Source organism: Phaethon aethereus (genome assembly GCF_964289735.1).
Source record: "Phaethon aethereus genome assembly, chromosome: 3".
Classification (NCBI taxonomy): domain Eukaryota; kingdom Metazoa; phylum Chordata; class Aves; order Phaethontiformes; family Phaethontidae; genus Phaethon; species Phaethon aethereus.
This window is the reverse complement of record NC_138576.1, coordinates 61,990,379-62,016,208: the sequence shown is the minus strand read 5'-3', so window position 1 is coordinate 62,016,208 and position 25,830 is coordinate 61,990,379. Positions and strand designations below refer to the sequence as shown.

General features: G+C 41.4%; 1 protein-coding gene across 2 annotated transcripts in view; it reads left to right on the top strand.

Moving 5' to 3' along the window:
- Positions 1–25,830, top strand: part of PTPRK (protein tyrosine phosphatase receptor type K) — a gene marked incomplete at its 3' end in the record, with an annotated part of 414,479 nt that overhangs the window by 216,538 nt on the left and 172,111 nt on the right. For both annotated transcript variants that reach the window (XM_081997619.1, XM_081997618.1), the window contains exon 7: positions 23,656–23,949. In XM_081997619.1, coding sequence (XP_081853745.1) covers positions 23,656–23,949 — 294 coding nt within the window. The remainder of the gene's footprint in view (positions 1–23,655; positions 23,950–25,830) is intronic.

Sequence of the window (25,830 nt, the reverse complement as noted above, 5' to 3'; positions counted from 1 at the left end):
GTTTTTTGTAAAGCTGTCTGTAGAGCAGCTTACTCATTTCCTGAGAAAACCAAGATCAGTGGTATTATATTGATTATCGGATCTATTTCACTATCTACTAAGGATTGTGTCTAAAAAAAAAAAAAAAATCTTGTTGGTTTGTTTTTTTTTTTAACCTGAAGTTGCATTCCACAGTTTATGTGAAAATCTCAGTTCTATTCTTACATTTACATCCTCATGGTAACATAAGTTATGGTTTTTAACAACTCGATCTGTAAAGGCTACTGCTTTTGAAGGGAGATATGCGTAAGCCAAATGCTTTTCTTTGGCTTAAAAATTGAGATTGTAGACTCATGATTTTTAATGCTTGCTTTGAACTTTGCTCTGACTTTGAAATGTGTTGACAGCAGTTGGAAATGTCTTGACTAATGATTTATTCTTTGACTTTCCACCTCTCGTGGGCTGGATGACTTGCATGTCCTAGAGAAAACAAGATACGCTCAGTGTGATCAAGCTTGTGATTTATGGATTGCATCACCAGCCATGGGAGTATTTTCCCCTTCTCTTTATTAGGGATAGAAAAGAGCAGCTGTCTGCCAGTGTTTGAAGCACTGCTTCATGTTGGCAGCCAGATACTTCCAGGGTACATCTCATGTTCTTGTAGTTGAAGGCTTGAGTCATCTTACAGTACAGAGTTTTCCTCTGGAAAGACAGACAGAAACATGCTTTAGTATTTCTGTGTCCTTTTGCCCTGTTCTAGTCTAGTCCTCCCCTGCCCCAGGGGAAGGGGAAAGGCATGAGTTCAGAATACAGGGAGAAGAAAAGCAACATCTCTGCATATCACCCTCGCATGCCCTCAAACCAGCTTCTGATCTCTGAGGTGTCTGAAGACAAAAGAGTGAGGGAAGCCAGCTCAATTTTTCCAAGTACAATAATGACTGAAGCAACAACTCCTGCTCAGCTCTTGAACAAGTTAAAGCAAATTGGTTGAAATAGTGGAACTCAGCATTTTGATAGCAGATAAGCCAAAATCCTTTTCTGTGATGTTTTTCTCCATTTTGCTTTTACTTAGGTAAGACATGGCATGTGTTCCAAGAAGCTGGTAAAGTAGACACTTGTGGGGAAGAAAAAAAACCCAAACCTTGCTGCAAACTTGCAGTCAGTATTTCTGCAAAGATACTTTTCTTCTAGTTGTTCCAGGAGCAGCGTTAGCCTGCTATTTGAAGCAAGAGGCTCAAACCTTACTCCTGTGATGACTCTGTCAGCTCATTAACTGCTGCCTGCCAAGTCCCACTTGTTATCTTCTCAAACGAGGCCATTTGGCCTATGTTCTCACCCAAGTACAACTCAATCAGCTTTGCTACTAATTTTTGGTTGGCATGACATTAAGGAAGCATTGAAAAGTATGCATCTCTCCTCTCCAGTTCTGTAGGGGAGGGACGTGTCTTGCTAATTTTTTCACGCCTCTTGATTCCTTGTGTTGGCCATCCTTTGGCAAGTTAACAAAATGACATGGCACATGCACAGAGGTTGCTATTAATTCCCTTCTCTGATAGTTCTCAACAACTGTGGCATCCTGCAATCCTCACTTTTGCCACTGCCTTCTCTCTAATCTTTTTTTTTTTCCCCCCAGTTTTACATCAGTAGACCCTCTGTTGGACTTCCTGCAATGTGTTTTAACTTGGCCACGTTTTGTGCCCTACCTGCTGGTTGCCACTTTTATCAGCGGAGCAGAGAAAAGGCTGTCAGGTTGAATGTGCCAATAAATGCCAACAAAGTAATTGAAAGGTGGTCAAAAATTCTATTTTATTAGAAACAGTAGCTCCTTTTCTAAAAGGTTTTGTAAAAGCAACGTAATTGGACACTTGAAGAAAAAGACTGGACTATGCCAACTGTCTGGCTGGTTGCAGACATGTTTAAGATATATTTTGAGCTTAGGCTTGCAGACTTTCCTTCTTTTCTGAGATTTGTCTTTGTTTTTTGTGAGAATTGGCCCCCACCTTTTCATTTTTTCTTTTTAGTGCTTAGGTTCTTTAACTTCAAATATTTCTTAATGCCATTTCAGGAATCTATTTGACTTTCCTCTTGCAGTTTTCTTTCAACTTGGCTGCCTAAAGAAATATTTCACAAGTTTTATTTTTCCTCGGAACACCTCCAGTAGCTGACCTCTAAGTATGTGGACTTAGCAACAGAAAGTCTTGTGCCCCAATGACACTTCTTTTCCCTCCAAATTACTCTCGTTATCAGTGACATTTTCACAATTAGAAACAAAGTGATCCTTCTGTTTTACTTCTAGTTGTCCCAGGAGCAGCTTTAGCCTATTATTTGAATAATGTAAAAGGTTAAAGAATTGATTGAGAGAGCACAGGCTGGCTTTTTATTCAGGCCAAGCCAAGTGGCTGTTTCAAGAAGTTCATCAAGCAACTTTTTGGAGTTGCAGACAGATCAGTGTGGATTAATTCATGTTTTGTTTTGACCAAATTTTATGTAAAAACAAAACTGAACCCCAAAATAGAAATTTAATGGGATGTCAGTGCTTCCAGGCTGGAACAAAGAATTTGTTAAAAATGGGTAGTGAAAGGAGGAGAATGTTCTTGCTTTGAAGCTGAACGTTTTGTACAGCTTCTACTGCTGACATTAAAAAACTGGGGGGGAGGCGTGTGCCAAGCAGTACGTGATATGTGCAAACTGTCACCTTATTAAGGAGACTCTGTCCCCTAAGACATTTGCACCATTAGGACTTCTGATAATTAAGACGAACTATATTTCAGCAAGAAAACAGCCTTCTGGCCAACTGACTGAGCAGATGCCAAGTGGAAGCAAATGAAACCAAGTCGAGCTCTCGGGCAATTAACAGGAATTAATGGCCCAGGTACCTACAGTCTGTTTCCTGCTGGTGTCACTGCGGTGTCCTTGCACTTCCTGCGCTTCCAGCTCTGCTGACTTTCAGGGGCTTGGCACCTGAGATTTCCGTATTGAAATTTGCTGGGATTTATCACCTGCTTAGCAGAGCTCATGGGATTCCTGTGGGGAATGAAAAAATTTCACAGGATTGTGGAATTTTAAGCGATTGAGAGGGAGTCATTGAAGCGATCCTTTGATGGCAAGAATCCTGTTTGGACTCACAACATGGGGGTACAGAGGAGGCCTTCCAGAGGGACTTGCACTCAGTAAAGAGCCGAAGCCTATCAGTTACTGTTTGGTCTGGTTTCAGCCTGATTTCTGAAAGATGCATCTCCATACTGCCGTAATTAATGAAGCTTCCTAATATGTGAAGGAATTTTTTGCATGTTCTCTTTTTGACTGATTCAGTGCCTCATGAACAGATTCATACACTGATTATGTGTGTGTGTGTGTTTGTTTGTTTGTTGGACCCTGCCTGAAATATATATGTGGGCATGGGCAAGGGCCGTATACGTGCATCAGTGTCTGATGTTACAGCAGCTGCACCAACAGGCATGGTCCTACTTCTCTTTTCCTTCTCCCCCTCCCAGCGATGTGCTATTCCTGCTTCTTTTCCGCTAGAACCTTACTTGTCCCTCTCTGCAGTGAACTGACTGGGGAGCTAAACTAACAAAAACCAGACGCGGTAGAAAGAAGTGGGTATTTTTATGTCAGGATGGTTTTCTAACAGTAGAACCACTGGTCTGGAAAAGATGGAAAGACCAGGGAAGAGGTGGTGGTTCCCTCCCCATGACGATACGGTCATTTTAGGTTGGCTTTGCTGTAATGTGAAACCACATCCTCAGTCTGCTTTGCAAGTGGGTTTTACTACACTGCAAAAAATGTTTCTGCCTACAGGGAAATGTGGTGTGGAACCGTTCCTGAGATAAACACTGTTGTCTAGGATTTTTTTTTTTCTGTAGCAGCTTCCTTGTATGAACGTGCCCTTAGAGGAGTTGGTGCAACAGAAGGGGGTTGACAGGAGATACTAGTATGTTCCCTCAAGCCCACGTTATCTTGTCATAGTAGAGGAGATAACCAGATACCAGAACGGTGGGCTTTAATGTAATAGCCCTGAATAGAAAAACCCGCAGTAAACATCGTCTTTGGATTGTTAAGAAAAACAACAGTTGGACTTGCTGTGGAAGAGGAGCAAATCTACCAAAAAAAAAAAAGTAAGAAGGAAAAGAAAGGTTAAGGAAAGTAAGTAAAATGTCTGTCTCAAACTGAATGTCCAATTCAATTCAAGTTCAGAATGCTAATCAGGTCAAGACATTTAAATATGTAAATAGAATAACACTTGGAGTCATTTTCCCACAATATCCTAAAGCAGCAAGCTAGTATAATTTGTATAGGTAAATTAAAGCGTGGAAAACCAAAAAAATCTGTGTAGTTGTTGTACCGATAGTAGTCAGTGAGTAATAAGATAGACACCTATGCACACATCACTGCACTGCTATAAAGTATACTTGAAATGTTCACCCACAATAAACCCTTAGAAAGTAAAAAGTGGGGGAAAATGCACTCTTGTCAAATGATTTGTTGAGTCTAAATTAAAAATATTCCTATGCTGAAGAAAAAGTGAACGATTGTGATATTAGAAGTTATTCAAGTTGCTCGAAAAGACGTTCAAAAAGAGGGGGGCAACCAGAGAGCACTGTTAAGGTGTTCATAATTCAGGCAAAAACAGAGAAGGCAATACAAAGGCAAAAGCAGAATACTGAAGAGGAAAGGATTATGAACCTGGATGAGGAAAGTGCAACTAAAGACACTTAGGTGGAATTACAGGTGTTGTGGGGATTTTTTATATAGCCAGTTAATATATGGTGTAAATGACATAGGGCATAAACAGAAACGCTTTCTTAAATAACTTGAGAAAAATTAGACAGCATATCAAAGGGAAAATATCTAGGTCACTTTAGTTTTTTCAAAGGGTACTTTGAGCTTCAGCAATGTTACAGGCCCTCTTCCATTACCTATTTTTTCTTTTATGTGTTGTAGAGAAAGAAATGATAAATAATTCAGGCCGAGGAAAGTGTAAACACCACAGGGTTAGAATACTTACCAGTGAGGGAACTGTTTATACAGACTGTGAAACAAAGGCAGACAGCAGGGCAAAACGTTTTGCCTTGGCAGGAGAGGCTGTGTCGACAAGTAGGTAATTTTATCTTCTTTTAAGGTATTTAACAATTGTAAGTCCCAGTAATGCTCATGGATTAGCCTGCAGTGAGAGGAAGAGCTAAAGGAGTTCAAACAAGCTATTTTACTTGCTGACTTTGTTTACCTTTGCTGTTTATTTCCCCCCACACATTAAAGGGACGATGGGATGGGAGAGATTTTTTCATAAGATATTATGTACGTGGGATGACTTAGTGCAGGTACAACATAATTATGCTCTTTTTACTACATCTGTATTATGTTAACCATTCAGGGATATAAACCAACAGATAATTAATCTCTTTTTTTTCCGTTGGTTATTTTGTACTGCTTTAGCTCTGCAAAGTAGCTTGTGTTTTAAAACCAAGAGCTTTCCATTCAAGCATCAGAGAAAAAAGAAACCATTTATAATGGTAAGGAATTGTAGCCATACAGCCATGCACCATTCAAACTCTGAAAGAAGAGGAGAGTTGGAGCATTTATAGTTTTATGCAGAGGGCACTCACCTAGAATGGATTGAACCCTGTGTTTGTCTCTTTGGCTGACATTTCATCAGTAACCTGACCACTGCTGTTTTTTTCTTCCTCTGGAGAATGTGATAGCAACTTAGGAAAACACTGGTACTGGGCCAAAAATCTACTTAGTTTAGTATATAAGCTTAGGGGAAGTTGTAAGAATGTGAGAGGCGCACAGTGATACACTCCCTTCATACATCATCATAGCATCCATTGATCTACAGTTTAAGATTTATCAAGCCAGAGACTCTATCAACATATTTGTGTGTAATATTGATGAACCTTCTATGAATTTGTCAAATAATTTTTGAACTTGTGTTTTTGCTCATAATCCTGCAGCAATGCATTCCCACAGCTAACTTGAGCTAGAGAAGAAAGTACTTCCCTTTGAAGCTGCAGGCTACTCTCTTTTAAAAACTGTTATGCACCATCATTTTTTCACTGCAAGAAATAGCAGAAGTCATTCCATATTAATCTTTTTTCGTGACACTTGTCATTTCATAAATACTTAGCATGTATTCCTTCAATCATCATTCTTTCACGTTGAGTAATCCAGACTTACTTAATATCTCCACATACGGAAGTTGTCCTAGGTCTTTGATAACTTCTCTTTGGCCTTTTCTGTGTGTTGTATCCTAACTCATCCAGCAGGAGATAGGAAGACTGGATCTCTATCTTTTATTTTAGATGAGAGACCATTGTGAGTTAACACAGTAGCACAACATGTTATGCTTTCTTTTGTGTTCTGTTCCTAATAATCACTGATATCTTATCTGGCTTTTTGTCTGAATTGCAGTGATGTGGTCATGAAATTCCCCACAGAGATATTATTCCTGTCTGATTATACTGATTTAGAATCCATAAGGGATTGCCGCCTCACATGCACTGCTTTATAGTTATCAGCTTTGACTTTATTTACCATTTTATTTCTTAATTCTTTAGTATCTTAAGGAAAATGAGATAAGCTGGATGCATCTATTCACAAAATGCTACCACCACAGATAAAAACATTGCTGCATTAATTGAAGCCTCGACCAAAACCCGTGTTTTCTTCTTCATCTTTTAGGTATGGTCTTCTAGACATATGACTTAATGAATGTGTTGCAGAAAATGGTTCAGCTTCAAAAGGAGGGATGTAGAGACTCTTCTGAGTATCCCTGAACCTGTAGGTTAAGGCATTGTCCTGGGAAATGGGAGGTGTCTGCTCAAATCCTTGGTCCAATTCAGTCAGACAAGAGGCATGGATGTGGAATGTCCTTATGCTGAGAGATTGCATGAGCCACTTCTCTACAGACACAGTCTTGAACTACCCTCTGAATGCCCCATGTTACTATCTAGTGCCCCACATGCAACTAGGCTGAAAAGTCAAAACGACATTTTGGAAATGCACATGTAAAATGTTTTTTATTGGGGCTATTTGCTGAATTTGGATGAATTATTCAATTTTTTTTAACTTAACCATCTCAACTTTTATTGAGTGTTTTGTTCCACACGCTCCCGTCCCCCACAAAAAACCCAAGCCCAACCTCAGCCTGTCTACCCCATTTCATTCGCAAGGAGAAGGAAGACTTTTATATGTGGAGTCATTCAGTTTTCAATTTCTAAGCCTCTGCACTTAGGAAGGTATAAAATATGTGTGTCTGAGACTGGTTTGTGGTACCTCTATATTCTTGACTGTAACCAAAGTTAACTGTAAAATAGGTTTCCTGCACTTGTGTGGCCCTGAGAAAAGGATTATTTGAGGACTGGAGAAAAAGCCAGAACTGGCTTTGTGCTCGGGGGCGCCTAGCCCCTGAATTTTCCCTGGCTGGCTGTGGGTACTGAGCAGAAGGATTTGCACCCTGAGAATGTGCCTCAGAAGTCAGGAAAAGAGGCTGTGCCAGCGTGCCGGTGGGGAGAGCTTAGAGATACACATCTAGCTGATCGCTGACTTCTCAGTTCAGTGGCCAAACCGTTTAACAACTTAAAGTAAAAGTGAAATGAATTTTGGAAGGAGAAGCTGTATTAAATAAAAAGGGGAAGCTTTAGGGGATTTTTTAAAAAATGTTAAAATGCTGTGTTGTGGCTTGTTAGGCTTAGAAAAAAGTTACGTGCACCTATTCTGAATGCTTCTGTAAACCCAGCTTGCCTTGCCTGTTTGCAGGGTGGGGAGGAGGGTGAATAACAGGCAGAGGCTTTCTTGAAAGTGGGCGATAATTATTTAGAACCAGAGGTAGAAGTCTAAATAGAGTGCAGTGGGGCAACTTCACCAGTCCTCTGAATTGACAGAATTGCTTTTTTTTTTTTTTTTCCCCTTGAAACCACATTTATCAGAAGGGTAGCAAGTCCCATGAGAGAGGTTTCCTGGTGCTTGCAGTTATTTAAAAACAAACAAACAAATCCTTCAAAGAACATTCACATCAAAAGTTTGAGGCAGTACTTTGGGATCTGGCAGGAAGAGTCATGACTTTCCTTGTCTCCATGAAAAACAGTATTTAAAAATCTTGAAGAAGTGCTACTAGCCTTGTGTATTGGAGCCAACACAGCTTGCTGATAAAATTATGCAACGTTTTTTCCCTGTGGTTACATGCTTGTGTTACCGATACTTACGTAAAATGTAAGGGCTTCTTTAAGGTACCTTCATGTTTATTGAACTGGTAATAATGTTACATGTGATTTTGTTTTTGTCTCCAAGTACTATTGTAACGTGCACTTAGCAGCTTGGTTCAACATGCAGAACCAGCAGATGCAGCCTGAGACAAAATGCCTGTACGCACAGGCAAGCTGAATTTAATAAATAACATAGTTTACTTGTGTAATCTTTGAAGGTAGCAATCTCCATAATGGTGTATATTATTATAAACTATATTATTAGCAGTGGATCTTGTATTTGGAGAGGAAAGCTGTACCATCCAATTTCTCCCCTAGTAATTTCTTCTCTCCTCATTATTTCTGTAGCATTGTTGATTTTGTTTGCCTTTCTTACATGAATACACAAGGCTGCTTACTGAACTTTCAGTGTGCTAGCTCAGCCTGAAGAGATGTTGATTAACATCATATTCAAGAACTAAAACATGCAGCAGTAGAATAAGAAGCCATACATTTTCAGGTTTCCTCATCAAAAAATTAATAAGAGAACTTAGAGTGTTTAAAATAAGGTAGCAAAAAAGAATGAAAATTTTCAATTAATTTGACTGTTATAGAAGCATACTTTATTTCAGATATGAAAGCTGTGATAAGGTGGGAATCAGCTCAGTTGCCTGAATTAGGGCAGTGTATAAAAATCATCATTTACCTTGCCCCATATTTGATATCCCTGTCTTCAGTTTAGCCATTCAATATCAAAATTCCTGAATTTAAACAGATTAACAGAATACAGGAGCACAACAAAGGACAATCACAATTGTTCAAGCCAAGGATCCAACTAAATCAGGGTTCTTAAGCAGTGGCCAGCGGAGGAGTTCTCGGGAGGAGAAGGTGCTTAATGAGCATACGTGACATTTCCCCAGTACCCTCGCAGCATCTGGTTCCTTTCAGCAATGGTGCTGCGCCGGGTGGTTGTCTGATTGGTACAGGGTAACCTTCAATCGCACACAGCACCGTTGGGCAAGGAGACTGCTGCCTTTTCCAGCATGAAGACGCCTTCGTTTCTTCTTTATTTTTCAGCCTGCCTTCTGCTAGCTTCACTTGATGACCTGTATTTGCTGTATTGGAAAAGGCAAAGATTAATTGAATCCTAACATCTCCCCGGCTTGTGATTTTTGTAGAGCTCTGTCACAATGTTACCCTTAGATCATTTTCCAACGTGAAGGTCCCTGCCCTACTCAACTGTTTCTTATATCGGGGGTGTTCCATGATTTCAGTCACCCATGTTGCCCTTTACTGAAACCTAATCATAAACAGGCAGACGCCTCGACGTAAGCAGGCAGATCCGGAGGGTTGTTCCGGATGGCACTCTGTAGGCAAGGAGCGCAGTATTAAGCAACAGTTGCTGCCCCATCCTCCCACCCAGTGGAAGTGCAGAGTGGATTTCCAAGTCAAGCTTCCCCACTGTGCCACCATCATGTCGTCCGTTTGTTCTGAGGGAGCGTTTCTACAAACTCGAGTGCAGGAGCTTCTGCCTCTCAGGTGGGTGGTACAGATATGCTATGCAACCCATACCTTTAAGGTATGGTTAACTCGTAATTGCTAATGAGTGAACATCGAGCGCTGTGCGTTATTTGCGCTGTAGATCTACAGACACTTGAGCTGGCTTTTATTGATTGTCCTGTTAGGTTATGATTGAATGGGTCTGTTTGTCGTGAGGTCAGAAAGACAACTGGTGACTTTCTAGCCACATTTTTCCCTATGTAAGCAGTCACACTAATCCCATAAATATTACTGTAGGAAAGAAATGTTTGTGGCAGTAGAAATAAGATGTGAAATTTAGACTTTGCTACTGTACTCAGGGAGTTGATCTTCCAGACTAAATGATCGGTAGCTTTTTGTTGTATTTATACTTTGGATCTTGGTTGCAACAAAACAAAGAGAATAGGGTATTATCAACTCATAAAAGGCTTCTACAAACTGTTCCTCAGAACATTTTTTTATAATCTAACGCACATACTCATTTTTAAGCTGTCTGTGCTTTTATGTCTTGTGAATTTGGGATTCAATGCACTGGGTGTCAATTTAATTACAAGGACACCCTCTTTGTAGCAACACTATCACACTTCACAATATACACATTTTCAAACTCCTTAACAGAACAGCCCCACCTGAAAAGTACATAATTAAAATATTTCAGTAAAACCAGTCTAAATACTTTTTAGGTCAAAAAACTACCCTGTTTTCAGTACATCCAGTGTGTTGCTTTCTCTTTCAAAAGCAAATATTCTCATTCCCCATTTTTGTTGCACCAGCTAAAAAAAAGCCCTTAAACCAACTTGGCCTCTCAGGAGTGAAGCTGTTCTCATGATACAAATGAAATCATCACCCTCTCTGTTGACTACGTAAGAACTTCATCACCAACTGCACTCTTCCATTTCTACTTCACAGCACTGCATTATCAAAACTCTTAATAAATCATTATATTCTGTTCATGCCTTTAAAGAAACATGCATCATAATTTGTTTCTTATTAGCATGCAGAAGAAGTGGTGAGGATTTTTGTTCTGGTTGGTTTTGGTGTGGTTTTTTTTTGGTTTTTTTTGTTTTTTTTAGAAAGCTCTCCCAGGCCTTTTTATCATGGTCTAAATCCATTTAGCAATGAGAAGGTGGGCAGCTGCTTTGTTACCTGTTCCCTTCATTTCATAGGTATTTCTCACCAGCTGTCTAGGTGCTGTGGCAAGAATGTGGGTTCCTTTTGGGACCCCTATCCCCCCCCATCCCCCCTCCCACCCCTTTCTGAAGGTGGCTTTCATGGTAAAGTTAAGCAGATGTAATAGCCAGCGCCTGCTGAAAAGGCGGTCCCAGTCCTTGCCCTCTCTTTTCCTCTCTCTCAAGCACCTGGACTTGTGCTCCTGCTTCTGTGCTGATAATGGCTCTTGTCTGAAGCCCCTCGGAGCTGCTTCAGGGACCCAGGAGAGCAGGAAACGTCCATGTAACACCCACCACCCCCCCAAATCAATTTTAAACCTAACCTGCCTTGGATATAGAGCAGATGAGTGGCACTGCAAGCAGCGCTGATGGTGGGAAGTGGAGGAGCAGGGTTGCCCTTTCAGGTAAGTGTTAGATGATGTGTAATTCACGTCTGTGATGTAAAACTGTGATGTAAAAATTAACGAAGTGGGTTTCCATTTTGGTTTTGGTTTCTGTTGGTTCATTGCATAGATTGAAGGAAGTGTCTCAGTGCCTCCTAAAATTAGCCCACTTCTCTGTCATTTCAGTGGGCTGCCTTCTGGCATTTTTAGCAAGAAATATTTAGGCATGCTGTGTTAAGAAATATAAAGACATTGCTGGTGGGAACATCTGAATGTATCTTGGAAAAGGTTATGAATAGCAATGGCGGGATTTGAGCAAGGAGAATGTTTGCTCAGAGGTGATGGATATTTTCCCCATAGACTTGACTAGTCTAAGCACACACAAAATCTCTAGATAATTATTAATGTGTAACCCATATGCTAAATTGTATATGTTTTTCCTTTGATGATAATATTGAAGTGCCAACAGAAAGCTTTTAACTTCAATGAAATGGGATACCTGAGGAAGAACTTGAGAGAAGTTCCTGTTCCACAGGCATACCTGGATACCCTGCCAGTCTGAAGGGGAAGATTTTAAGTTTATCTCTGTCTCCTGCACATTTGTAAGGGTCTTGCCTCAATAATACGGTGTGTGAGCGGCTTTCCTTCCTTCTCTCACCTCCGCCCATCAAGGTCCATGGTTTGGGTTAATGCTTACGGTAAAATCAGTGTTCAGAGTATGTAGCTTCTTTCATATGATGGATCAAATAACCAGAAATAGAAAGATGCAGAGACATAGGAGGAAAAATAGGGGCTGCCTAAGTGGGCTCAGAGTGCTGCTGGGCAGGTAAAGTTGAGGGAGAACAGTGCAAGGTAGTGGGGTAGGAGAAGCCTCAAGCAAATGATTTGGCACCTAACCCTGTAGGCGTGCAAACAGCTTGCAGGCGCTTGGCTGTCATACTTAAAAACCTGCACAGGCACCACGTGGCAGTGATCAGTTCTGGGCATGCTAATGGTATCGCAGATGCCAGGTGAGCAGGTATATTACAGAGGATGGGGAGGGCTGGGAAGGTGAGGTGTCCATGACTCGTACATGCTTGAAGTTTCTTTAATTACTATTAAATAGAACTGTAAATGCTTGGAAACAAAAGCCATGCCAGCTATTCCTCTCAGCTGCAGGTACTTTATATTTCAGTTCCCTTCTGGTACAGAGATGTGTACAGCTCATTGGACTTGGAGCATGAGGCAGCTTTGAATTCTGGCTGGCCATGATACTATGCCAACAGTACGTGAAATATTTTTCTCTGTCATTTAAAAAGGCATGCAGGAAAGCTGATGACAAATACTTGGATTAGCACTGGCTGGATATAATGTTTCTCTCCAAAGTGAGACCTGCAGGAGTCTCCCAGGACAGGCAAACACCCCGGCAGGAGGGTCAGTCGGTACACAGGAAAGTGCGCATCTCCCAGGTGGCACAGTCATGTCATCAGGTGAAGAAAGCTGCACCTTACTGAAGACATACAGCAGGGCTGTGTGTAGGTCATTCCAAGCTGTTAGCGAGAGCCTCATGCAGGTAGGGCAGGTGGCTTTCACTGAATTCCAGGAGTGATTGCTGGGTCGGGTTTTTTAAATTTCAAGTTTTATAGAGATTTAGATTGTTGTCACTGAATTCTACTGAAATGCTCTAATTTTGTTGCAGATGTTTGAAGTATTTGCGTTTGATTATAAATATGTCACTGTAATATTTGTCCAGCAGAAAGTTTCTGCACTTATTTTGTTTAGGCAGGAAACTGAATGTAAGCGTGACTATAGCATCAACAGATATAAAGACAATGCAAAAATCTTTGCGATATCAGTTTACTGGGCCAGTTCAGACTTGAAATTAAAAAAAAAAAAAAAAAATCCAAGTACTTGGGAAGCAGGCAGAAAAAGAAAAATACATTCTCATTACATAACTATGTGAAAGAAAAACCTGGAGTCTCTAAAATAATACTTTGTCCCTCTTCAGGCAATCTTTCCCTAACGTCTAGTTTTATTCCTTCTTGTCATTGACAGTGTGTGGATATGCATGCAGAATGAAGTATTGTCAAATATCCCTTTGCAAAGCCTTGTAGAGTTGAGAGTAATTCTTTCTTGGGTAGTACCAATTTTTGAAGGCATTCAATTTTGCTCTTAACCTGCTGGTTCCTGACAATGAAGCAGATAAAATATTTCTTTCCAACAATAATCTCAATGTTGAGATCTCAAGGGAATTACTGATACATGTGGATAATGAAGTCATTGTGATCAAGTCTTTGCCTGAGACATTTCTATAGCTGACTCATTTGTACTGAGTGATTTTTTTTAATTTTTTTTTTTTTTTAAGATTTGAATGTCTTCTACAGGCACCTCTCTTTCTTACATGTATTCATTTTTCCTGTAGGAGTGTGCTGCATAAATGTCTTTAACACTACGCAATCTTTTTGACAAAATAGTTATACTCTTCTAATTGATTCCCAGAGTGGCATGACCTACTATCATTTAATAAATAGGCAACTATTCTGCTCATAAGTTGTAGAGGGATGACATGGTCCAATTTTTAGAAAGACACTGGGTTGTTGTTTTTTGTAAGCTGGGCATGAGCTTAACCTTGTTTACAGTTTCTGCTGACAGTGCTAAAGCTGCACACTGTTCCTTTTATTTAAAGGAAGATAATAAAATGAATGCAGTGGTGTTTCAAATCAAGGTGAATAAAATGCCACAGTGATGCATAGGATAGGAAATCACTATGCAGAAGTTAGCAGTTTTCACTGTTGAAGTAATTCTTATTTCAGCACTTCAGGTGGTCAGTAACTGCCGTGTCACTTAAATTAAATACATTTTAGGTGCATGAGCTTGCAGACTTTGTTGTACTTATCACACAAACTTGATATATTAGGTAGGTGCTCAGAGATAAATTAGTAGTTTGAGGTGAACTTGTGACATAGTATCCCCATTTGTAGACCCAAAATCAGAGATGATATTGCGGTGAAATATTTCAGTAACCTCTCTAAGCCAGCATCATGAGCTTGCTATTCAATTTGCCCTTTCTGTTTGTTGCTGTTTTTTTCCAGTAAGTTGATTCTGTATGTAATAACCTGAATCTCACTGTTACAGATATTTATTTTGAATGTTTGTTTAAAATAGATTCTTTCAGTTTTTCCATTCCAAGTAATAAAAGACAATGAAAATGGTCTCGCAGACTCTGAAGTGAGTTGGATAAATCACTTGATACGACCTGGTCACTAAGCTATTCCTTAGAATGAGTCCTTTTGTTCCAGGCAACTAACTCTTTTAATTAAAACGTAACATTTTGTAGGTATTGTGTATCAACCTCAGGACTAGCTGCTGGTGCCAGATACTGAACAGTTGTGATAAATTGTATTTTAAAGTCACAGAGAGAATGTTTCCGGAGTCGTAGAAATTAATTCTGCATAAGCATCATTAAAAAGAAAAAAAAGAGCTGGAGAAACAGCATTGTGGCAGAATGCTAGATCACAAGCTGTTCAAGTTTCTCTGTGCAGCTACCATCACTTATGGTTACAGGACAGCAGCTGAAATAAGTCTGATCTAGCTTTTGATTGTTTTTTTTTAAAAATATGAAAGGAGGTCTGGGGCTATTTGGAACATTTAAGTGTAAAAGAACTACCAATTTCTACCTGATTTTCTAGATGAAATCATTACATGGTATAATATGTTTAAGTCAGTTATTTGCTGACAAGGTTTTGTGGTGAATAGTGTTAAATCCGGCTGGTGGCCGGTCACAAGCGGTGTTCCCCAGGGCTCGGTTCTGGGGCCGGTCTTGTTCAATATCTTTATTGATGATCTGGATGAGGGGATCGAGTGCTCCCTCAGTAAGTTTGCAGAATGACACCAAGTTGGGTGGCAGTGTTGATCTGCTGGAGGGTAGGAGGGCTCTGCAGAGGGATCTGGACAGGCTGGATCGATGGGCTGAGGTCAGCTGTAGGAGGTTTAACAAGGCCAAGTGCAGGGTCCTGCACTTGGGCCACGACAACCCCATGCAACGCTACAGGCTTGGGGAGGAGTGGCTGGAGAGCTGCCCGGCGGAAAGGGACCTGGGGGTGCTGGTTGACAGCCGGCTGAACATGAGCCGGCAGTGTGCCCAGGTGGCCAAGAAGGCCAACAGCGTCCTGGCCTGTATCAGAACTAGTGTGGCCAACAGGAGTAGGGAAGTGATCGTGCCCCTGTACTTGGCACTGGTGAGGCCACACCTCGAATCCTGTGTTCAGTTTTGGGCCCCTCACTACAAGAAGGATGCTGAGGTGCTGGAGCGTGTCCAGAGAAGGGCAACGAAGCTGCTGAGGGGTCTGGAGCACAAGTCTTATGAGGAGCGGCTGAGGGAACTGGGGTTGTTCAGTCTGGAGAAGAGGAGGCTGAGGGGAGACCTTATCGCTCTCTACAACTACTCGAAAGGGGGTTGTGGTGAGGTGGGTGTTGGTCTCTTCTCCCAAGTAACTAGTGATAGGACAAGAGGAAAAGGCCTCAAGTTGTGCCGGGGAGGTTTAGACTGGATATTAGGAAAAATTTCTTTACAGAGAGAGTGGTCAGGCATTGGAACAGGCTGCTCAGGGAGGTGGTGGAGTCGCCATCTCTGGAAGTGTTCAAAAAACATGTGGACGTGGTGCTTCGGGACATGGTTTAGGGGGCGTGGTGGCATTGGATTAATGGTTGGACTTGATGATCTTAGAGGTCCTTTCCAACCTTAGTTATTCTGTGATTCTGTTTTTGCTGCCTTATCTTCAGTATACTTTGAGGGGGGAAATGTTAACTTGCATAAGCAGCAGAAGCCCGCAATAAATGCCTTCTCCGAGCTGCCTGTAGAAGAGAAGGGAGAGAGCAATAGAAGCCTTTCCATCAGGGGAAAAAAAAAAGGCAATGTAGAAAAATAAAAATAAAATTGGTTAAACTTTATGAGGAGAGAGAAGGTTTTGACCATTGGGGATAACGAACAAAGAAACAAATAAAAATTTTCCTGTGAAAACTGTAACTGAGTTTATGAACAAATAGAGAAGACAAGCAGTGGTTTAGGGAAATATTAATTAAAGCCTGAAGAATGGCCAAGGCTTGTGTGGCCAGGGCACGCAGCTGGTGTGGTTTTTATTGTACGGATCTCTAACCAGCATTCAGTCTTGGAGTAGAGGAGGTGATTCTAAAACTCCTCTGAGGTCTCTGCATGTTATTTTGTGTGTTAGAGCTGGTTTAAGCAAGTGTGCCCTCCTCCAGCCTGTGCAACATGCTTTGCTGCAGTTGAACTCATCTTGCTGAAGCCTGTTTTTGACTGCCACTGTGCCTGGGTATCTTTTGAGGTAAAACACAGGACCAACCATGGGTTGGGTGGTGGTGGCTCATGCCCAGCTGGCAGTGGGTAACCAGTACAATCTACCCAACTGAGAGTGTAGGAAGGTGGTAGACAGGAGTGGGACCCTTGGGGGGAAAGAAGAGGTTGGGGCATGGCTGGGAACAGAAACACCTGTTGTGGCAGCTGCCTCTCACTCCAACCCCTCCATTTTCCATGGGCAACCCTACAGCAATTTAAGGCTTGCTTGTGCACCTGCTCCTTTATTCTAATGTTTTTCAGACGCATTATGTCTGTTGGGCAGGAGTAATCTGTGTAGCTGATGTGCGGTATGTCTGGCCCAGAATGAGCTTACACTTACTCTTCTCCTTTGCCAGAAGATTAAGGTGGGCTGTCCAAGTGCGAAAATCAAGTACCACTATGCAGTAGGCAAGCAAGAATCCCATGTGCTAAGCCAGTGATAAGAGCATTTCTCTACTGAAGGATGTGTGCTGTCGGCATCTTTGAATTGGCTAGTTAAGATTGTCCTGATGTAACTCGTTTATTGGACTTCCCATGTGAAGCCTTGGCTAGTGGTTAGAAGGTCTCAGAGCAATGTACATCTAGAGGTATGTTCTTAATAATGCAGAAAAATAAAATGTAAGTTAGAAGAGTGGCAGCTTTTTTTCTTTGGTTTTTCTTCTTTCTTTCCAGAAGCCCAGCAGAGCACTCAGCTCCCATTAATGAACTGTCCTTAGTGTGCTGGGCAATCTCTCTGATGCATAGGCTGTTGGGTTTTTTATTTGTCTTCCGTGTGTTATACAACAAAACCATTAAGGACCTAACTACTCACTAGAGATGGCATGTATAGGGTGACAGACTGAGCTGAAAGTGTAGTCTGTCACGCAGAGAAAGTGAAAACCTGAGATCTTGTTGGAAATTTAAAAATAAACTGCAGAGGCCTTCTGTGACTCTAAGGTTTGTGATACCTCTGCTGTTAGCGATCTGTGCTTTCAGCTTGGGATCCCTCAGTCCCCTGCATTAACCTGCTTTTTTAACTGAGTGCAGAATGTCTCATCAGGCAAGTACTGCTTTCTGTAATGCCTCTCCCCTTACTTGGCAAAGCCCCCTGTTTGTGTTAATACAGCTTTGGTTGGTGCTGAGGGCGACAGGTCTTGTCAAGCTGCTGTCAGCATAGAAGATGGCCAGGTGTCCTTTCAGGCAGGCACAAGTCCAAAATAAACCTTTTTGTCTTCAATTTGGATTTTTTTTCTTAGCAGAGCAGTACTTCCCAACCATTTTGGAGAGCTGAATGAAAATATCTGTAGTTCATATTAAAGATATGCCACATGTGGAATGATTTTTATAAAAATAAAAGAACCCAGTATTTGTGCTGAAAGACTCCGTGGTTTGTTTTTATCCTCACTTTTCATAGCTCATTTTGTGAGACTACCTTCATGACCGCATAATTTCTTTCACTTGTACTTCTTCGGAGCCTTACATGTTGTTATCACCATCTATTTTTTTTCCCCTAACATATAATTTATAAGAAGACATTCAGCCTTGACTGAAAACACTCAGATAGAGAATGCAGAATTTCCTACGGTATTACCAGTTATTGTTCTTCAGTTATTATTCTCACTGCTAAATTTGTGGCTTAATACCATATTTGAATTTGAACTTTCAGTCACTGCTTCTTGTTAATTCTTTTTTTCCATTGGATTAACCAGCTTTTAAGACACAGAATTTTGTTGCCCTGCAAATACTTGACTGCCGTAATTCTTCCTGCTAAATCTCATACATTTTCTCCACCTTTTAAACGAACGTTCCTGGTTCTTCAGTTTTTCAATATTTTTAAAAACGTGTCAATCCCTAAAGCCGTATGTAATCCTCCAGCCCAGGAAGAGCACTGAAGCAGTATCGCTGCCGCATGGGATCGGCAGCCTGCTCCCCCACGCTCTTCTGGCTCCGTGCCGCGGGTCTTCCAAGGCAGCTTTGCCACAACAGCTCTGTGTGCAGCCTGGAGCGCCCGCGCGCTTCTGCACCGGGCCGGCTCCTGGCAGGCGGGGATTTGCCACTTGGCCCGTGTGCCCTGGCTCTTTCAAGAAACCTGGGGTGTCTCAGACTGCTCTCCTGAGGGCCCCTGGTCCCGACGGGCTTCCTATGGCATAGATCTGTACATAGCCAGTGCGGGTCAGGCTCCGAAGCTGAATAGAAACCCCCAGAGTACTTGCAAGAAATATGCAGACGTACTTAAACTTGGCTTCTTTACTTAAACTTCTTCTTTCTTAGCTTTGTAAGAAATTGCCCTAGAAGAGGAAATGAGCTTGATCTCGGTGGGAGCTGAGTCAGTCTTGAGTCATTTGTGGAGGCATCTCTGCTGTACTCCCTGGAATGCTCAGCGTTGTCTGTATTTATGTGGATTTATTTGTTTGTTTGTTTCTCTGAATTATGAAAAAATTTAAAGGAAACTTGTATTCTTTAATTTGCCTGCTTTCTTGACAGTTTATGGTTCAGTTAAGACATACTGATTTTAATTTCTGCAGGGGTAAGGCCGTCATTGGGCTTCTTTGAATAAATTAATGCTTTGTTATACTTGTAAAAATTAAGGTTTTTATGGTTGCCCCCATTGTATGTATTGGGTTAAACAGTTGCTACCCATCAACATACCAACTGTATAGCTTCCTATAAGGTATTTGACAGAGAAGGGTGAACGCGCTGTCACCGGGGGAAGGCACAGCGCGCGCGTGAGCAGAGGGAGCTTGTAGGATTAACGTGTTGAGGCTCTGTACAAGGCAGGGATGGGATGGAGAGTGGCAAGAATGAAGGCACGCACATATCTTCATGTTCGGGCTGTGTGGTGACCAGCCCTCTCCTTCCCACCCTCCCCAACCCTTCTGCTGTGAGCAAGCAAACAGTCTCCTGTGGCTGGTACATGTTGTGCTCCACAAAACATGACTTGACATAAATAAGTAAGATTTTATCAAACATGCATCCAGTATCAGCTTTTCCTCCAAAGTGGAGAAACTTGTAGGATTCTGGTTTGGTTTGATTCCACCCCCCGTGCTTTGAACTGATCGCTGATAGTATATGATTTCACTTATGAAACTGCCTCCCTTTATTTTGAATTTAAGAGGTGTTTAGTCTTGGAGGACAACATAGTAGGGCTACTGTCACCCAGGCTGGGTAAACGGTATTAAGCAACATAGTGTGCGTATGGTACTTGGGAATATAGGAAGTTTTATGCATACTAGTTACTGTACTAATAACACTAGTGACCTTTTCTGGTTGGTTTTTTTTCTGTCTATGAACACATAATTATTTGCATACAGTATTTAATATTAAGAACATGACACAACTGTTTAACTGTAGGAAGACATAGCTGGGGTTGATGCTGCATGCTTATTCTAGTCATTGGTGCCTAAATATCACAGCACATGTAATATATAATGTCATATACATACTGATGTGAGCATAATGTACTGCTAGTAGCTCAGCAGAATGGGAACTCTGTACTGATGAAATGTCAGTCTTAATTTTTGATTAACTTAGCTGTGGGCATTTTATGTCAAAACCAGAAATGGCCAAATACTGCAAATGCTATGCATGAAAGTACTTTCATTTCTGTAATGTCTTGCAGATGTGCAAGTGCTCTTTTTATATAGTCTGTCAGAGATGTTAGTGACCATGCGTATACTGACTGGAAGGGATTTCATCAGATTTAACACCTTTAAGCAGTGGCTAAAAATACAGTTAGAAAATAACTCAGTAATTAAACTGGTCACACTGGAAAAGGAATTCTAAAGTTTGTGCTTAGCAAAGGAAGAAACGAAACTCACCATGCAGGGTCTTTGCTCAAACTGTTTGGTGTCCGTGTTTTCAATACCTGTTGGAACCGTGATTCTACTGGGGAGTTAATAAACCATACATGGGTTGAAATATTTTCTCATAACAAGTTGTTTAGAACCTTTATGGCTATTCACAGAGGGTTCACGGCTGGGAAAAGCGGAACCGCGCTCAGTGAAAATTGCTTGCTAGGAACACTGTGTGTGTGCCTTAGCCGCATCTGCTCATGGTAGCCGGGGGGGATTTGGCAGATGTGAGGGGTATAGCTCCCCGGTTTGGTTGCAGTGACCAGGGCAGGGGCAGCTGGCGGGAGGTCACCGTGCTGCCTGAGCCGGCTGCGGCGTGGGTGACTGGAAGGCACGAAGTGCGTTTGCTGTAGTGGCCGTCCGCAGGCGGAGCGCCTCGGCAGGGCAGGCGGGACGGGGGCTGCCGTGGTGGGCCACTGGCGAACCTCGGCTTCCCGCAGCACTGCCTCTGGTCCAAGCTCTGAACTCTAAAGCTGTCACTCGGCTTGACTAAAGCCGAGGTTTTATATTGTTTATAAACCAGACCAAACTTCTAAGAGGATGATTTTCTTTGGAGTTCCCTCTCAGGCATCTCTTTCTTTTTTTCTTTTTCTTTTTTTTTTTTTTTCCCTCCATACCTCGTATAAGAGGGTTTTTATTTTTGACAGCCTTCCTTCTCGGGACACTGCAAAACAGCGTTCTTTACTACCAGGTGGACCCAGATTGCTAGAGTGAAAAGCCAGCAACATCACTTCCTTGAAGGATGTGACTCACGTTTAAAAACCCACCGAAAGAGGAATGTTGTACATGTGATATTTGCTATGGGAATGACAACCGAAACATTAATAATGGCTTTGTTCTGTCTTTTAGTTATCGATGGCAATTTTTAAACCGTAGAAGTTTTGGGTTGCTGTATATATAAAAGGAAATTATGTGATTTGAAATTATAATTGGGGAATATTTGATGGATCTGGTTATAGAATAACGAATGAGAATAATTAATAGAAAGTTAATTGGGTAACATCAGGAAAGTTTATCCTGGTATATTGGGATTGCATGCTTCAGTTGACACTTAGTGTACTTTTGGGATTTCTGGTTGCACCTCACCTCTGGTTCTGATAGTATATTGTATTATGAAGAATATTAATAATGCTGCAGAACAATTACTTGTTCATTTGCTAACTGATTAAAATTCATGCATAATTTATTGGAACTAGGAGAGACTTTATAAATAAGTCTCCTTGTCCTCAAGAGCTTAAAAACAAAATGCATATGCTAATATAAGAATACACTTTACCTCTTAACATAAAAATTTAATATGCAATGGTATATTAGTCTCATTAACGTGAGGTTTTATTTGTGATAATCGTGCTCTTAATCAAAGTGTATACTTCTAAACACAGCCTTATGTTTTAGAGGTTTATAACTCGGAGTTGGGAGTGCCTCATGTTCATCAACGTTTATGTTTTCTGCCATAATATACCCTGACCTTAGAATTCATTAGTTTGACATTTGATGTGTTAGTTCCGCAGCAAATAAACTGCCCTCATTAAGCCCAGCTGCATTTCTGAGCTTTGATGCAGGTAGGGATCTAAATTATTTCATATGCACATTTCTTGCCAGAACGGGGTAAAACATGTTAATAATTCATTGAGATACTTTCTAGAGTTTTTGTATATCCCGAAGCAGAAACGGGAACACCTTGCAGCCCTCACCTTCTCGCTCCAGGAGAAGAAAATGAGCTCCGCTTGCAGCCACTGCTGCATGTTCACAGATTCCCTGGCCTACAGAGTGGCTCGAGAGACGGCTGACTTAGGGAAAAGTCTGCACGAAATCCTTTGGTACCACAGCGTGGGAAACTTGGTTGCTTGCAGAGCTGGTAAATACACTGTTGGGAGCCAGCTCTGGTACCTGGAGGGAAAACTGCACTGCTGGACGTAGAGAACCAGGGAGTCGGTAGCCAAACTTCGCCGTGCAGGGAGGGTGGGATGTCAGAGGCGGTCTGGAGCACTCTGCGAGCCCCTCCATCACCACTCCCCGCCACGGGCTCTGCCAGTGGCACTGGTGGGGTCATTCCTGGGAGGCAGAATACATGCAATGCTCCTGCGCCGTAGCTTCTCTCGTGCGGAGGGTGGGGGGAGCAAAAGCCTTATGGTCTGGGGTTAAATGTTATTTTTAATGTCCTGGCCATGAGATCGCTCTACCTGCTCAGAGTTGCCGCGTTGTTAGCTCTGCATCGCTGCTGTGCGAAACCCTTGTGTGCATTGAATTTAGCATTGTTGCCTAATTAACTGAAACAAATTAGTTGAAATATGAGCCATCTGGAATGAAAATGAACCTTCCGTGTTTATCAGTGGATTCATTTTATTAGAAAAGTACACGTTACTTGTGATTTGTTTCTTAAAATAGATCACGCCGAGGCAATGTGCTACTTCTCTACCTAAATGTTCCTCGGGGTAAGGGGGGCCTCACCTCCCTGTTTGGTCCGTCGTTACCTTTTCACTTTGCAGCTGTGTTGAAGTATTTAGCTGGAATCTGATGACAACGCAGGAAGGCAAAAGGCAACGTACATCTTCCTGTTTGAGTTTCTAAATCAGTAGTAAGTCGTTGAAGAATAAAATAATGTTGTACGTCGTTGCTATGCATCTTTATTTTGTCATTCTCCTGGCAGTTTGGCTCAGTTCGGAATGTTTGGAATGTGCGTAAGAGGTATCCATATCTTTTGCCCTAACTGCGTCTGGTGGCTTTCAAATGAACTGCAGTGATACTCGGTTTTTAAGAATATTCTGTGCAGGGCTAGTGTATCAACTATTGAAACAATTTCTTTAAGGAAATATGTATGTATGTGGCTTCTGTCAATAAAAGAAAGTCAGTTATGTTTCTGAAAATCTCAAGTTATTGCCATAGTAAATTATATAAATGAGCATGAATCCAGATATTATTTTTTTTCCAGAAAAAAATGTTAAGTATCAGCAATAGACAAATCAGATGGGATTTTGTGGTCCCTAGCTGAGATTTTTAAATGGAAAAAATAACACTGGGCAGATGCCAGTGGTGCACCACTCGCTTCCATCAGCTGAAATTCTCCTCCGCTCTTCTTCATTGATGTCAGTTTGATTTTGCTTTCGAGTTTTGAAATCTTTGCTGACCAAACCCTGACAACTTTCTGTGGAAAGAGCCCTCTTTTTAATGGCTTTACAGCTTTTGTTTTATCGCTGAGTTTTTGGGTTTGTTTTTTTTTTTTTGTGTCCCCTACAGAGCCCCCTCGGCCGATAGCACCCCCGCAGCTGCTGGGCGTCGGGCCCACGTACTTGCTCATTCAGCTGAATGCCAACTCAATCATTGGGGACGGACCCATTATCCTGAAAGAAGTGGAGTACCGAATGACATCTGGGACCTGGACCGAAACCCACGCTGTCAACGCGCCAACTTACAAGCTCTGGCACTTGGACCCTGACACCGAGTATGAGATTCGGGTCCTGCTCACCAGACCGGGCGAAGGTGGGACTGGCCAGCCAGGACCACCACTCATCACCAGGACCAAATGTGCAGGTGAGTCCTGCTTTGAAATACAACCAGACAAAACTGTTGATTTAATTGTTTGGCGGGCTTTTGTTGGCTCTAATTAGCTTGTAGCAGAACTTAAGATTTCCTTTGGCACCCACAGGATCCCCAAGTGTCTGGGCCAATATGGATTTGCTGCATCCCCTGCTTTGCCCGGTCACTCTCCAGGTTGCTGTTTGCTAACCCTGGGATGTAGGTCGGGAGAAGGGATGTTACAAAGCTAAGAAAGCCTTTTACTTCTCCTCGTGCAAGGAAGGAGATGTTATCATTTCTAGAAGGACAAACCACTTGTTTTTTCACCTTCATATTTTCACTTGCACTTTAAGTAAACTTGCACATGAAAGTACTTGCATGGAAAAATAATCTGTTTAAGAAATACAATTTTACAAAAAATGTAGCGTATTTTAAGGGAACTTTTTTTCTCCAAGCAGATACGCATGGCCTGTCAGAATCTCCCACAACTCCTAAAACACATTAGCAAATATTAATAGAATGTTGTCTTTTCTCCATTTTTGACCTATCACCACCACAATCATGTGTTGCTGAATCTTGCAGTCTGCTTCTGTTTTTTTAGAGTGCCCCTGTGTGGCTAGGTCCAAGAAGATTAAGCACTGCCAACTTGTGTTATATGCTGCTCCTCCTAAAGCTCCTTAAAGTTATTTTAATCTCAGCTTTCATAAGAAGAAAGATAATGCCTACGTCTCATAGTTGCAGAGGAGAAAAATTATAGATTTGAACATCAGACTGGGAGGCAAATAAGCAGAGATTGAATTGTGGGGGTTTTTCCCTCATCTCAGGCTTTTTAGGGCCTGACTTACAGTATTTTAAAGTTTGCACTATATTAGGTTTAGCAGAGTGCTGATAGCCATCTATTGAAAGCTGCGCTAAAATAGTAGGAAAGAAGAGCTGCACTTGCAGACTTCCCCATGACATGTATATCTATGCATGTATCAAATGAAAATATAAATGAAATATTTTTTTCACGAGTTGGTGACAGATCTCAGTGGGACAGCTATTCAAGTTCTCATCTAAGCATGGATGACCACTCATTTTGTTTACGTAAGGAAGAGAGTCGGTGTCCGAATCACAAGCCAGAACTTCAAATGGACTAGGACAATGAGTGTGAGTCCCAGAATATCAGACAGTCTTTTTTGAAATCAGGCATAGTACTGTTGGAAACTGAGGCACACAACTGGAGCAAGACTAAGCTGAGGGCTTTTTTTGGAATTTGTGATCTTATTTAGTCTGTCTTTCCTGTGAAGTAAAAATATATGTGTATCCATCTTGGTTAAGATGACAGTTGAGATCTAGGTAAGGTTAAAGCATTAATTTATTGTACTGAATTGGTTTAGGCATTGTTCTGATAAGGTAGGAATTGGAAAAGAGCTTCTATTTTAAAGAGACTGAGCCAAAACTAACAAATCCCAAATGTTTGGGTTCTTTTTCCCATCTCTTGAAAAAATATAATTTCATTTTCACAGTGTGTGACAGAGTAAAGCTTTTTAATGGGAAAGGAAAAGAAAGGAAGTTATGATTTATGTGACATATTTTTAGAAGCCAGTTAGGGGAAACAACGTTACTGTGAGTGTGATTTTATTTTTAATTTGTTTTTAACTTAACACTCACATATAAGGCACCAAAATGTAGTCTGGCTAGAGACAAATTTAATCCACTGTGAAATGAAGCAGATCAAAAAAATGCTTGAAAAAAAAATTGAGCTTCTGTGACAATATTATTTTAATAATAGTAAGATTCCAAGTTGTTTTACCTTGCAGCAAGAATGATTCTTCCTGTTCCCTGAAAGCAAAGGTGAATAAATATTAATAGTAACCATTTTCAATTAGAAAAAGGCGAGTCGAGCAAGGGTTT